We start from the raw sequence: 14,675 nt of genomic DNA on the forward strand, positions 1-14,675 counted from the left end.
TCAGTTAAAGTCCAACACTCAAGAATTAGGAAATACCAGATTTAAGTTGCTTGTGCAGTCTTAATTCTGTGCCGGGTGCGTACACTTTATGATAAAGTCTTTAATTACATCATCACATTTTTTCCACAGTATCCCCTTCCTCATTCAATTCACAGGACCGATGTTGTTCTGAAACAGTTGTAAAATTTCTTTTTATCCTCATCGTTTGAGGATAAGCACAAGCATACAGGGTGGGAATCAGGAGTCCCTGAGTCTGAAATCTACTTTTGCTGTTAACTCAACTAGTGGCCTGTGGAAAATCAGTCTTTCTGTAGGTTTCCACATCTGTAAAATGGGGTAGTAACACATACGCAGGAGTGTTGGGAGGATTAACTAATGTCTCTAGTCCAATGTCTGATTCCCACCCCATATGCTTATTCCTCCAGACCACACTGCCTTACTGCCAAAGGTGCTGAGCATCAACAGTTCCCATCAAATTCAGTTTCAGCTGTGCACGCTCAGTCCTTACACACACACAAAATCGGGCCCAAAGGTCACAAAATGAGTATACATTCAATTGACTACCCGAGAAAAAACTGATCTAAGTGATTTGCCCAGCAACAAACAGGAACACTGTGGCAGAGGCAGCGATAGAATTCAGTTCTCCAGGATGGCATTCAACTGACTAAACCATTCTTTATTTGTATTGCAATAATGCACAGGTACCCTAGTAACAGACCAACACCCCATTGTGCCAGACGCTGATCGAACATATAAGACAGTCTCTGCCTCAAGAAGTTGACAAAGTAAAAGACAGAAGAGTGATGCAAGTGGGGGGACAACAAGGAAATAATTCTCCTTCCTACATTCCACTACCTCATTCTCCATACTTTCCAATTTTGTAACAAAAGAAACAGGGTCCTACAAACAGATTCCTTCATTCTAAGTACTGTCCACACCCCCCCCATATTTTAAGTGAGGCAGGGATCCTATGGAATAAATAGTATGTGAGCATCCCTTGAACCCATTACCTCCTCACTCAGGCAATGTACCTCCCAAGTACGTGGATGCCCACACAAGCCATTCAGCCATAGCTGACCACTGTTATGAGTCTTCTATTCCTCCTCCCTCCTACACAGGATAATGTAATTAATAGCTTGGAACTGTCCTGGGGATGAAGCTTGGAAACTAATTGGTGCAGCATATAGCGTGCTCCACTTCTATCAAACCCAAAACAAAAAAAAATGAACAGATTACAGAGGACACCAGCTAGTAGACAGGATCACCAATTTATCACATATCCTTTGGTCCTGTCTCATGATAGCTCCTTTCACCTCAGAAGCATTTAACTACTCCATTGCCCTCTGCTGAAGTTTACTATTGCTTCCTGAATGAGGATAACCCCTTCTCGTATCCTCCTCTCCCAAAAAGTATCTTCACCACTCCTGATTTACACAAAATAATCAGACTGAGGCATTACAAAAGAGCCACATCCTCCTTGCTAAAAAAAAAGAGCAAGATTTAACATCTACCCTCATAGTGGGGAAAAACGCCATCCTCTCTGAACAATTTGGGCTTGCTCTCCCGCTCCTGGAAGATGTGACAAGACATTTTCACCATAAAAGCCCTCTAACCACATCTTTCTGTAAATCCATATTATGCAAGCTAATTTGTCTTCCTTTGATTTCTTCCCCATCCCATTCTAATTCCCTCACTTTCTAGGTCTCTAGATTTTCACTTATTTTCCTTTTTTTCTACTAATTTTCTAAGGTATTAATTAAGTATTGTTAAACCGTGCTCTGGTAAAATTAAAACGTATGAAAAATTTAGTGAAAAACCAATTAAGGTGGCTACAGGCAACCCCCATCCAATTCACAGAATATAGAAAATTCTGTGTTTACTCTGAAACATAATGACAGGACTCTAGATGCCAGAGTTAAAAAAACTGAGATAATCAATAAAAAAAAAGACAAGCTAATATGTTTATTCTACAATTCCAAAACTTCCACCCCTTTCTGGGTGTCAAACCCCTCCCTCCTAACTTACCAAAAAGTTCCAAGTTTACAGGAAAGTGTCCACAAACTTTGAAAGAAGATTCCTGTGATAGCATAAAAATGATTTAAAATAGAGAGGTTTATTACGCTGACTATATTTTGAATTCAGTAGGAAAATAAAGGCTTGTTAGTTTGTTTTTTTAATTTAAATGCTACCTCAGACTTCCATTCTACGGCACCATAGTGCTATACCTCCAAGGGAACCTTGCTGCAGAATTTAGAATCATTTGAATACAAACTAGAAAACAGGAGGCCTCTTAACTACATGAAAACCCACCTTGCTACCACATGCAATGCAGTTGTGATCAGTTAGGCCAGTGGTTCTCAATCAGGGGTACGCAGAGGTTTTTCGGGGGTACATCAACTCATCTAGATATTTGCCTAGTTTTACAACAGGCTACATAAAAGGCACTAGCAAAGTCATTTTTCAGTAATAGTGTGCTGTGACACTTATATTTTTAGGTTTGATTTTGTAAGCAAGTCACGTTTGTGTGAGGTGAAACCTGGGGTATACAAGACAAATCAGACTCCTGAAAGGGGTACAGTAGTCTGGAAAGGTTGAGAGCCACTGAGTTAAGCCACTCAAAGTTAGTTTTTGAAAGGAGGAGCTCAAAGATGAGGATTAATCTGACTGTTCATATAGACCAGAATTAGTGTTAAGAAAGTTATTTCTTATGAGACCTCTCTCTTTTAAACTCAAACATAAGGTAGGCTGCGAGCTGGATTTTAGATTAAACACTTCCAGGCAGGACAATTAACCTGCAAAAGTATGATTCTTAGGTTAGAACAGTGAGCAGATGGAATGGGGGAGAGCTCATCTGGAAAAAACATGCAATGTATACAGAAAAACAGGAACCTGAACCATTTAGCCAAGTTAATTATTATGATGAAGGACTTTTGAAAGATATCAGATATGGCATGAGACAAGCAGTGCATCTCGGTCTACAAAAAACACCAGGGCACAGCTCTTTGAGGGGCGGGGAGTTAGATAGTAAAATAAACAGAGAAACATGAAAAGTACACAAAGGCTGCTAAGTGAGAAAGGGTGACATGAGACACTTGAGACTAGAGGCTCTGTTCTTGACATGCTGTCTGCCAAGAAGATCAGAGAACAATGAGATATGCTGAATCTGAGAAGATCTGGTCTTCAAGGAATCTCTTTTTATTTCCCTACAAAGATATGAGCAGTACCTAGAAGAGCTTTGGCAGACAAGATATGTTGTGCATAACATTTATTTTGTTTGAATCAGATTACCTTTGCTCCCCAAAAGTCTAATTTTACTACAGCCAAGACAATTTTAGATAATGAAATTTTGGAATCTGTATGCAATTTTTAAAATACACTGCATGGACACATTTTAGTTACATAATTTCCATGTATAAAAACAAATTAAAAGTTCTATTTTGCAGAAAAGAACCAACTCAACAAGATATGCTACAAACCTCTGGGAATCAGAAAAGAAGGTCTCTAGTTATGGACTCTAGATTCACCTACACAACCACTACATTATCAGTACATAACAGGTTTCAGAGAAGCGGCCATGTTAGTCTGTATCCGTAAAAAGAAAAGGAGTGCTTGTGGCACCTTAGAGATGAAGTGAGCTGTAGCTCACGAAAGCTTATGCTTTAATAATTTGTTAGTCTCTAAGGTGCCACAAGTACATAAGTCACTAAAAGAAACTGACCTTCTGATACATCAGTATGAAAGAGGTTTACGCTAGAGTTCCTTTTTTTAATGAACTGTTTAAAAAGAAAAGTCTCCTTAAATGTCTTGGGAAATATGCACCATGATTCAGATTAAGATTTTACCACAGAATTCCCCACAGAATTTAATTCTTTAGATGAATTTCTAAATAGTTATCCCAATGGTTACAAAGAACCATCTGAACATGACCTTGGTGCTGTATTGTTTCTCTGCAGACTTTGCTTCTGTGGGAATTCTGCGCCACTGCACACGTGCATAATTAATATGCCGTTCATATTTAATTTTTTCACAGAAAATAGCTTCTGCTGGAAAGTTCTGTAGTTCTGCTTTTGCCCACCATAGAACGCTGTGGCACTTGAACAGAACACTGTCCTGCCAGCTAAGGAAGAAAAAGAACCTGCAGTGCCTTCTTCACAATGCCTGTCAGGCCAGGTCAGGAGACAGGGGATACAGTATGGGACTGTTGGGGGAGAAGAGGGCCACAGACAGGGGCTCATAAAGGCTAGTGGGGGAGGACAGACCGGGGTAGGGGCTGAATGGGAATGGAAGTGCAGGGCCACAGGGGGTGGCTGAGTGAGGGCACAGACATATGGGGAAGGAGCTGCAAGGACACATGGGATTGACTGAATGGGAGAGGCTAGAGGTCAGTCAGGGTATGCATGGGGGAAGCTCCCTAACAATCCTTTCCTATTCCCCCCCCCCCCAAAAAAAAAAAAAACCTGTTCCATACTTTTCCCCACCCATACTCAACAACCCTCCAAGTTCAGACCCAGGCTCCTTTCCAGCAATTACTTCCCTCTCCTGCAGCTACTCCATTACCCCGACTCCCCCAAGCCTTTGCATTGCTTCTGGGGGGATGCGGGAAATACAGTTCTGTATTGTAGTTTAAATGAATTATTACTCAGAGTTCTGTATTAATATGCCTAGAAAGGAATCTATTTGTCAAAAAACATTTCCTGAATTTTTGTTGTCATCTGTATTGTTACAGACATACTTGCTGACAGATATTTTGAAATAAATTACCAAAAAAATTGAAACTGGTGTTAGGGATGTAAATAGCATTTTAAAAAAGTAAACGTTTAAACTACTAAGAGTCTACTGGTTAAACGTTTAACCATTAGGCTCCACTTCCGCCCCACACCCTGGATGACAGCTGCCAGCCCTGTGCCCAGGTACTCCGCTCATTGCCGGCCCCACACAGCTCTGCTGCCGCCCTGCGCAGGAACCCCGGGGGCAGGGCCAGTGGCAGAGTCTCGCAGCTCAGGTTAAACATCAACAGGAATACCTTACCGATAACAAGGATGCTTATCGGTTAATCGGTTAACCAGTTAACATTTTACATCCCAAATTTGTGTGATTATATTCTGTTATTTTTACAAAAGAATATGCAGAATTTTAAAATATTGTGTGCAGAATTTTTAACTTTTTGGTGCGGCATTTCCCCATGAGTAAGACTTGGACAATAGTTCCAAGACGCGAATTGCCCAAGTTCAGTAGGGAATTCATATTGAAGTCTTCTGTTGACAACTTGAACCACTGACATTACTATTTCCAGGGTGGATAAAAATAAATGATTTTTAAAAATAAAAAATAAAAAAAAGATCTTTTTTTTTTTAAATCGGATTTTTTTGATAAAATGCTTTGAGGAAAAAACATATCTAAAGACAGTTTTAATTAAGGTACATTATAGCCCAAAGATATCTCATCATGGAATAGGGATTATAAATTTTAATTCTATAGTATGAGAATATATTTGTGTAATGTTTAAGAAAAGTTTTGTAAAGCAGTTCCAATAGTTCATGGATTAGGGACCCAATCTTATGGGGTTCCAGGGGCTTCTATATAGATTATTTAGGTTAATATTTCTATCTACCTAATGGGACTCAGTGCTCAGTCTAGAAGATACCATCAGAGATGCTTAGTTTTGCAGTTCTCAAACTGTGGATTTGTGTCTCCAGAGGTAACATGCCTGTTAACAGCAAAAATGTTTTAAAATAAACAAATATATAGGTGAGAAATAACAGACCTCAACCCTATTGTCCCTGTGCAATTTTGTGTACACAGAGTCAATCCCTTACCTCTCTCTAAAAGTGCAAAGTTTCAAAAAGTTCAATGAATAGAAGATTGTTAGGGGCGGAATAGATCTGGACAAGGAGAAGAAGTCTGGAGATAAATGTGAGAAGCAAGGGACAGGCAGTAGAAACAAAAGGGAAACTGTTTGAGAGACATATTCCAGAAGTCTTGAGGTCTTTCTGAGTGTAGCCTTCATTGATTTGAGATCTACCATACCATTCTCTCACTAGAAGGGAAAACCTATAAAAGCAGCAGTCCATAAAACAGACCCAGTTTGGGAATAAGAACCATTCAAGAAATATATGTTTCATGATGATATTTTAAAGAAAGTCACACCAGTGAACTGATGGAAGTCACTTAAGCACTTGGATTCAGAGACTGTTGAAGTGATAATCTCACTTAACAGCAGTAGCTTCTTCTGCTAGTATAGAAAAAATATTTTCTTCCTTTGGACTAATTCATTCCAAATTGAGAAATCATTTGGGACCTGAAAAAGCAGGAAAGCTTGTTTTTCTTTTCCAGATTATGAACAAACAGGAAAATGAAAGTGAAGATGACTGAGTTAGCTGCAGGAGCCAATATTTTAAGTTTCCCATGCTGACCTGGCTGACATTTTTTAAAAAACCCAACAAATTAAATCAACTATTTATATATTTTAGTTTAAAACAATTGTAACAAAAACAAACCTGATTGTAAAAAACTTGAATGTTTAACTAAATTCAAAAATGCATAGCTTGTTTTGTTAAAATGTGTGTTTGCTGTTGAAGAAAAAAACCAGAATACATAATGTTGTTGTTTTAGTTAAATAAAACAATTTAAATGTCTGTCTGGTGATCTTCTCCTCCTAATACAGCATGGAAAGAAAATCCTCCAAATATTAATGATTAACCTGTTGAATTGGAGAGATAGATATTTATGAAGTCATTGGGAGATGAACTGCTTCAATTACCTTTGGTAAATGAAAAAAACAATCATTCATTTATTTTCTGATATAGCTGTAAAACTAATCTGAAAAGTTTTCAAAATAAATCACTTTAAGAATGTATTGTATGTACCTTTTAAAAATGAAACTTACATCTCTGAGTTGTAAAGACTATGTACTAAGGTTATAACAACCAACAAGAATGCACTTTTATGTAGAAATCCATGATTAAACCAAGTCTTCCTGACTAGTGATTTTAAATCAAATTGATTTAAATCAAATCCACCCCATTTCACTATTAATCATTTTAGCAGAAACACCTAGAATCACAGAACAGATTAATAGAATATCAGGGTTAGAAAGGACCTCAGGAGTCCAACCCCCTGCTCAAAGCAGGACCAAGCCCCAATTTTTGCCCCAGATCCCTAAATGGCCCCCTCAAGGATTGAACTCACAACCCTCGGTTTAGCAAGCCAATGCCCAAACCACTGAGCTATCCCTCCCTGCTAGTATTTGGCTGCCCTAGACTGAAATAGCAGGTTTGCTTCTGTTCACCCCAAACCTAGCTCACATGGTTTATACATGGTGGATGGATCTATCCGATTCCACAAGCCTAAGTAAACATTTTAAAGTAATTACATTAGCTATCAAATTTTATGGAGGAGGGAAGGGTTGGTCCTCAAAGAAGTCATTCTTGGAGGATTATAAATTGTCAGTGCTTAAAGCACCCATTTCTTTAGTAATGGAAATTGGGATATAAAGAAACGGGAAAGGAAGACTTAAATATTAAGGAAAAATTAGATGAGCAAGTCGACTTCGAAATTACTCAATCAAAAAACCAAACACAATTATGTTAGTGTTTCCATATATTGTTAGAGCAAATTCTCTCAGAAAAACACCCCACATTGTCCCATCAGTTTTCCTATAGTTTCCAAAGATTTAAAAAGTCAAAATGTAACTGAAAGGGAAGCTGACAAACAACGTACAAAAAAAAGCTTTCCACAAGAAACTGGCCCAGGTCTTCATCCCATTCCTTTTGTTTATCTTTGTCTTCCCCAAACTCTTCTGTTAGAGATCTAGCTTTAGGGCTTATGTTGCTGACACTACCAGGAGTAGTGTTTATACAACTTACTGCCAAAAAACTTCATTAATGCAGAGTTAAGAGTGACTCACCCTGATGAGGCATAGCCATTTTCAAAACAATATGAGCAGGCATGTCAATTTTAGAGCACTAAAAAAAAAAACCATCTAAAAAATCAACTTTTCAAAATAAAAGCTCAGCTCTTGGGGCAAAACTTGTGAAAGAACTTCCTTTAAAGCCTTTTAGCCCAAAGAGAATCACATCAGAGATTATTCATGCGCACAGCAATCATTCTTGGAAACCTCACAAGGGAAGGACTGTCTATCAAAAATCTCTTCCCTACCTAGGTACATGTAGCCCATAGATTAGAGGTGGGCAAACTGGGGCCCGTGGGACTGTCCTGCCCAGCCCTTGAGCTCCCAGCCAGTGAGGCTAGCCCCAGGCCCCTCCCCTGCTGTCCCCCAGCCTCAGCTTGCTGCACCACCCGCGCTCTGGCCCACCGCTCCTGCCGGGTCCCATGGAGCAGTCAGGGGACAGCTGGATGGGGCGGTCAGGGGACAGGGAGCAGGGGAGGTTGGACAGGCGTGGGAGTCCCGGGGGGGTGGGAGGGGTGGACAGGGGGCGGGACAGTCAGGGTACAGGGAGCAGGGGGGTTGGATGGAGTGGAGGTTCTGTAGGGGATGGACAGTCAGGTGACAGGGAAAAGGGGCAGTTGGATAGGCATGGGAGTCCCAGGGGGCCCATCAGGGGGTGGGGGTGTGGATAGGGGTCAGGGCAGTCAGGGGAAAGGGACTGGGGGGGTCGGATAGGGGGTGGGGTACCAGGCTTCGGTTAGGAGCGGGAGTCCCAGGAGGAAGCAGTAAGGGGACAAGGATCAGGGGTGTTGGATGGGTCAGGGGTTCTGAGGGGGGCAGTCAGGGGTCAGGAAGTGGGAGGGGGCAGAGGCCAAGCAATTTGAGGAGGCACAGCCTTCCCTACCTAGCCCTCCGTACAGTTTCACAACCCTGATGTGGCCTTTGGGCCAAAAAGTTTGCCCACCCCTGCCACAGACCCTGATGTGTGCCAATTTATAGAACCAGACAGAACCGCTAATAAATCGGTTTGGTGCACACTAGTCCCATGGTCCAAGCTCCAGTGTTGGGGCAGAGGAGTGTCTGAATGGAACCTCTGAACCAAATGAGCCCACTAACCCTACCCTCAGGCCCTGATGAGGTACAGCAGATTTCAAGATAATTTGAATATGCATGTGGATTTAGAACCATTTGAAGCATTGATTGTTAACAAGGTTGAACTAAATTCAACCGCATTAAATCAAGCTGCCTAGTAAAAGCCATCACATAATTAGTAGCCAATATGACCTATAAACATGCACCCCAATTGTATAATAGATGTACAATTAAAAGTACTGAGGCTCATTCACACTTGTAAGTCATTTCTCTGGAGTGAAGCAACCCAGTTGTACAAGGGTCCTGTCCACACATATTCATTGTGTGCTCTGTCTTCAAGGAGGTTCAATTAAACACAATCAATTTCCTGTGTTCAGTTTTGCCAAGCACAACAAGTCAGCTACAGAAGTTAGTTGGACCAAAGCCTTAGGAGACTAGAATGTACCTTATCCTAATAATTGCATGTGATAAAGCCATTACAAGTAAAACATTTAAAAACGTATTTAGCTCACTGGTAACATTCTGTTAAACAAGTGCATTACTTTACACACATTGCTACAATAACTGCAGTATACATTAAAATATTTTAAATGTAAATGTAAGCCTGTTACTACAAAGCAAACTGATCCATTTATATTCCAAAAATCTTATCAGATTTACACAAGAGCTTCAGATTTTCTTATGCCTGAAATGAAGTGAAGTCTATCACCACTCTTGCCAAAGGTTAGATTCAATTTTCAAAAGATGAGTTATACTAAAACATTTAGCTATATAAAGAGGAGGGAAGACTGAAGTCTTAAATATTTCTTCCTCCCATAAAGAAAAGGAGTACTTGTGGCACCTTAGAGACTAACCAATTTATTTGAGCATGAGCTTTCGTGAGCTACAGCTCACTTCATCGGATGCATGCCGTGGAAACTGCAGCAGACTTTATATACACAGAAAATATGAAAAAATACCTCCTCCCACCCCACTGTCCTGCTGGTATAGACATGGTCCTCCCATGTATATACAACTTCTTGTGTATTCAGTAAATTTATTAGAAAAGTAATTACAAGGATACAAACCATTAAGAACAATGACCAAATTCAGAGATTAATTTGACCTGATACTTTCAGTACCATCACTATCCTGGATGACCCACACCTCTTTCTGTCATGCCCTCACCACACATACAAACCCACATCTTTAACTGCTCTAAAATGCCCAATATGTTCATTAAGATGTACGGTAGTTGAACTTTATGAAGTCCAGAGATTACTATAAGACTCCAACTGTTTCATTAGTCAGAAATGCTGACAGAATTAACCCTTTGTGCACTTATCACTTTGAGCACAATGGGTAGAGACAGTCTCTAGACAATGACACACCTCTCACATACCACATTAAAAACAAATGAACCTTATTTCCATTGAGAAAAAGTTACTGTATGTCTTGAGCTTCAGGAGTACCATCCAGTGGCCAGGTTTAATGAATATAATAGAATGCAATATCCTTTGCACTGATTTGAAATGTCATTTTTAAGACACTGAACACACCATTCTTTACTTCAGCAACTAGATACCAGAATCCTGTCAAAAACTGAATCCCTGCTTCAAAAAGCTACACCCAAAATCCATTTCCAGAAAATAATATGTGAAGCAATTCTATTTTAGCCACTTTGGAATTCCATTAACCTGGGTAAAAGCAGAAAGCAAACACTAAGTAAAATCTGGTTGATAAATATGACAAATGCACTGAAAATACAAATTTAATATACACTATAAGGTGAACTTTGGTTTTGCATTACTAATAGTCATTATTTCTGAAAATTGTTTAAAGATATTAACAGTTACTGTCAAATAAACATTTGCATTAAATAACAGTTGCAATCTCTTTGTAATTATTTATCATAGCATTAGTGGAGAGATCACTAGTTTCTTTACATTTCTGGGAGGACATATTTGCTCATTTCACAAGTCAGTGATGCAAAAAAAATGGAGAAAAATAACATGGGGTCTACTAAAAACGGTGGAGCTGTAGAAATGACACACAATGAGAAAAAGGTGTGCTACAGACACGGGGTTATATTACTTCAAGGCTTCAATCCTACCTGGATCAGAAAAGTGCTTAAAAACAGTGCAGAATGTTCAGGAATGTTAAAAGGTTTGCATATAACTAATAAATATCAGGTCAGCACTCAGTTCTTGCCACTGGATCCTAATTATTGTTTGTAATTTTTATAAAGTTCATGTGTACACTCAAAGTACCAGATGCATATATTTTTAGGAATTCAAACAAACTGCACAGTTTTGTTTAAATATGCTTAATATTTAAACATTTCATAGAAAAGTAATCTTTGAGTATCCTGTTATACCACAAATGTCAAAAAGAGAGTGTGTCCTGTTTGGGAACAACTCTGCAAAATCTTTAACATGTGAATAGACCTTCAGTGAAGTTAACAGGATTATTCACATGATATACAATTTCCAGCCCCAGGAGAAGAGCAAAATTGAGTGTAAAGCATTTTGAAAGTTTACCATGTCTCCAAGGATCTTTAGGCTCCAGAGATCCAGACACTATGTCCTCATCCGAGGGAAATGTTACCCGCTTTGCCCCATGCTTGAGTTTTCCATCTTCAGAAGGTGGAGAAGCCTCCACTTGTTGATCACCCCCTGGACTGGGGGCTGCTGAGTCCAAAGAACAGTTATTGGAAGGCGGAGATGTCAACTTTTCCTGTGAGGGGGAAAGAGGGGCCTGCAGTAGAGATTTTTCATTTCCCCCGGGACATCCTCTGGCGGCAGCTGCCATCTCCGGCAAGTTTCTCCTCTCTGCAGCCAAGTGAGGGTTACCAGAGGCATCCTCATTCGCTGACAATGCTTCCTGAAGTGGATGGCTCTCGACCAAAGAAGTCTCTTTCCCCTGCAACCGCTCCTCTCCCAGATCTAAGCCCTCGGGCTCCTTCAAGTCCCTCTTTGCAGAGGGCACAGTTGCATGGTCCACCATTTCCCCGCTGGGAGCGTTTCCTGAAGCCGGTGAGCTGGGTTTTGAGGGGAGGATCTCGGCATCCAGATGGGAGAGGAGAGCCATGCCCAAACTTTCCTGGAGTTTCACCCCCAAGTGGCCTCCCGCAGCATCCTCTCCCGCCTGCGAGGCAGCCCAGGGCTCAAAGCCGCCCAGCGTCTCCTCTTCCTTCGACGGCCCCGGGGGCGGCAGCAGCAGCAGCCGCCGCCGGTCCCGCTCAGCGGCACTCCCCGGCTGCCTGGGGGGGACCTGCACACACTCCATGGCTGCACTCGCGGGGCAGGCAGGGCGTGCGGGGGGCCCAGGGGCTCCCGCTCCCTCTCCCCTCCTCATGCGGGCCCAGGAGGCATTACTCCCGGGGCGCCCCCTCCCCCGCACCGCCGCTCTGGGCCCGGGCCGCTCCCGCCCTGCGCGCCGAGACCCGGCAGCGCCAAAGCGGCCGGCGAGGTCTCCCCGGCCTGGCTGAGGGGCCGCGGCTGGGCTCGGCCGGCAGCGGGTGCAGAGCAGGCCGCGCCCCGGAAAGCCGCCGCCGCCGCACCCGCCGAGCGCAGCCCGTGACTGGTGCGGACCCGGGAGAAGCCGCCGCCAGCCGAGTGCGCCAGCGACCTGCCCATCCGCGGCAGCACTTTCTCCAAGGACTTGGGCCCGAGGCGCTGCTTTCACCCCACGCAGCCCTCGGAGGGGCTTCTGCGGCCCTGGCTTGCTCACAGAGCCAGGCTGCCGCCGCGGGACGCTCCGGGGACTGCTCCGCCTAGTAGCGAATCAGCGGCTGGAATTCCTTATACACACACGGCGGCGGCGGCCGTGGCCTGGTGAAGATGTCTGCCGCTTCGGCGCAGCACTTTCAACGCAGAGACCCCGGGATGGAGCCGCGTTCAGGTGGCGGGGGGTGGGGGAGCTGAGTGCCCCCTACAACAGCAACCCACGCGGCGAGCGCTGGTCTCCGCTGGAGATCGCGGACAGGGCGAATCTGCTGCTACTAATAAACAGAGTGCACCCAGTACCCAGCCTCACGTGATACTCCCGGCATTTCCCTGACCCGCTCCACGCGGGCTGCTGGCCCTTTAAATTCACTCGCGGGGCGAGACCGAGGCGAGCTCGCTTGCTGCGTAGCTCGCCGTCCCGCGGCGCGTCATGAAGCGCCGCCCTCCCCAGCTCGCGCCCAGTGGGGACGCGAACGTCGGGTCGGGTCGGGTCGGGTCGGGTCCGGGGGGGGGTGTTATATAGAAGCGGGGTGTGTGTCTCTCTCTCTCGGGGGGTGTTGTGTGTGTCTCTGTCTGTCTGTCTCTGGGGGGGTGTGGTGTGGTGCGGTGTGGTGCGTATAGCCTGGGTGTGTGTCTCTGTCTCTCTCTGGGGGGTGTTGTGTATATAGCCTGTGTGTGTCTCTCTGTCTCTGGGGGGGGTGTCTGTCCTGTCTGTGTCTGTGTCTTTGCCTCTGGGGTGTGTGTGGTGTGTATAGCCTGGGTGTGTGTCCCTGTCTCTCTCTGGGGGGGAGGGTGTCTGGGGGGTGTTGTGTGTATAGCCTGTGTGTGTCTTTCTCTTGTGTGTGTATAGCCTGTGTGTGTCTTTGTCTCTCTGGTGTGGGTATGTTGGATGTAGGCAGTATGGCTGTGTGTCTCCCTCTCTGTGGTGTGTGGCTAGTGTGTGTCTCTGCATATCACTGCATGCCTCTCTTGTGAGGCCAGTGTATGTGTGAATCCCTGCATGTGTCTCCCTCTCTCTGTCTTGTATATGTGTGTGTGAATCTCTGTATGTTGTGTGTGTGTCTGTGTCTCTCTCTCCCCAAGATATGTGAATCCCTGTGTGCATCTTTTGCTGTTGTCTGTATAATAGCAGCTATATACAACGGCTCTGTCTCCCTCCCTCTCTTGTGTGTGTGGCCAGTGTCCGTGAAACCCTGTGTATCTGTTGTGTATGGCTTGTGTGTGTGTGTCTCTCTCTCTCATGTGAGAATCACTGCATGCCTCTCTCTCCAGTCTTGTGTGTCTGTCTCTCTCTCTCGTATGCCTTCCTCTCTCTGTGGCGGGGAGGGAGGGAAATGTGTGAATCCAACTGTCTATGTATCTGTGTGTGTGTGAGAGAGAGAATCTATCTGTGTATGTGTCTCCCTCCCTGTGTGTGAGAGAGAATGCATCTGTGTGTTCCCCTGTGTATGTGTGAGAGAGAGAATCCCTCTCTGTGTTTCCCTCTTTGTGTGTGTCTCTCTCACAACCCTTCTCTGTGTGTGTGTTTCCCTGTGTGTGTGTGTGTCTGGGAGAGAATCCATTTCTGTGTGTGTGTGTCTTGCACAGAGGGAGACCCACAGGCATTTTTCAGAGTAACAGCCATGTTAGTCTGTATTCGCAAAAAGAAAAGGAGTACTTGTGGCACCTTAGAGACTAACCAATTTATTTGAACATAAGCTTTCGTGAGCTACAGCTCACAGACATTGTGTGTGTGTGTGTCTCTCTCAATCAGTCTGTGTCTCCCTGTGTGTGTGTGTGTGTGTCAGAATCCTTCCTGTGTCTCCCTCTCTATGGGGTGTGTGAGAGAGAGAGAGACTCCATCTCTGTGTGTGTCTGTGAATCTGTCTGTCCCCATCTGTGTGTGTGTGTAAAAGGTCAATGGGTGACCATGGAAACAAATGTTTTGCTGCCTCTTTAAACAATCCCAATGTAAAGGAAGCACAAGGTAAGGCAGCTGTGTTGCAGGA

General features: G+C 43.6%; 1 protein-coding gene and 1 long non-coding RNA gene across 4 annotated transcripts in view; both read right to left on the bottom strand.

Annotated features, from left to right (window-relative positions):
- PPP1R37 (protein phosphatase 1 regulatory subunit 37) overlaps window positions 1–12,972 on the bottom strand; it is a 171,211-nt gene extending 158,239 nt beyond the window's left edge. For 2 of the 3 annotated variants that reach the window (XM_073321860.1, XM_073321862.1), the window contains exon 1: window positions 11,500–12,972. In XM_073321860.1, coding sequence (XP_073177961.1) covers window positions 11,500–12,316 — 817 coding nt within the window. In that variant the 5' untranslated portion in view covers window positions 12,317–12,972. The remainder of the gene's footprint in view (window positions 1–11,499) is intronic. The other variant, XM_073321861.1, reaches the window with a different exon arrangement.
- LOC140902076 (uncharacterized) lies at window positions 1,295–3,796 on the bottom strand. The gene is made up of 2 exons (XR_012156004.1): window positions 3,705–3,796; window positions 1,295–3,618 (listed from the first exon to the last, which is right to left on the bottom strand). It is a non-coding gene; the product is annotated as an uncharacterized lncRNA (long non-coding RNA).
- Window positions 12,973–14,675: the final 1,703 nt, after the last annotated feature.

This window comes from Lepidochelys kempii, chromosome 23, assembly GCF_965140265.1.
Source record: "Lepidochelys kempii isolate rLepKem1 chromosome 23, rLepKem1.hap2, whole genome shotgun sequence".
Lineage (NCBI taxonomy): Eukaryota > Metazoa > Chordata > Testudines > Cheloniidae > Lepidochelys > Lepidochelys kempii.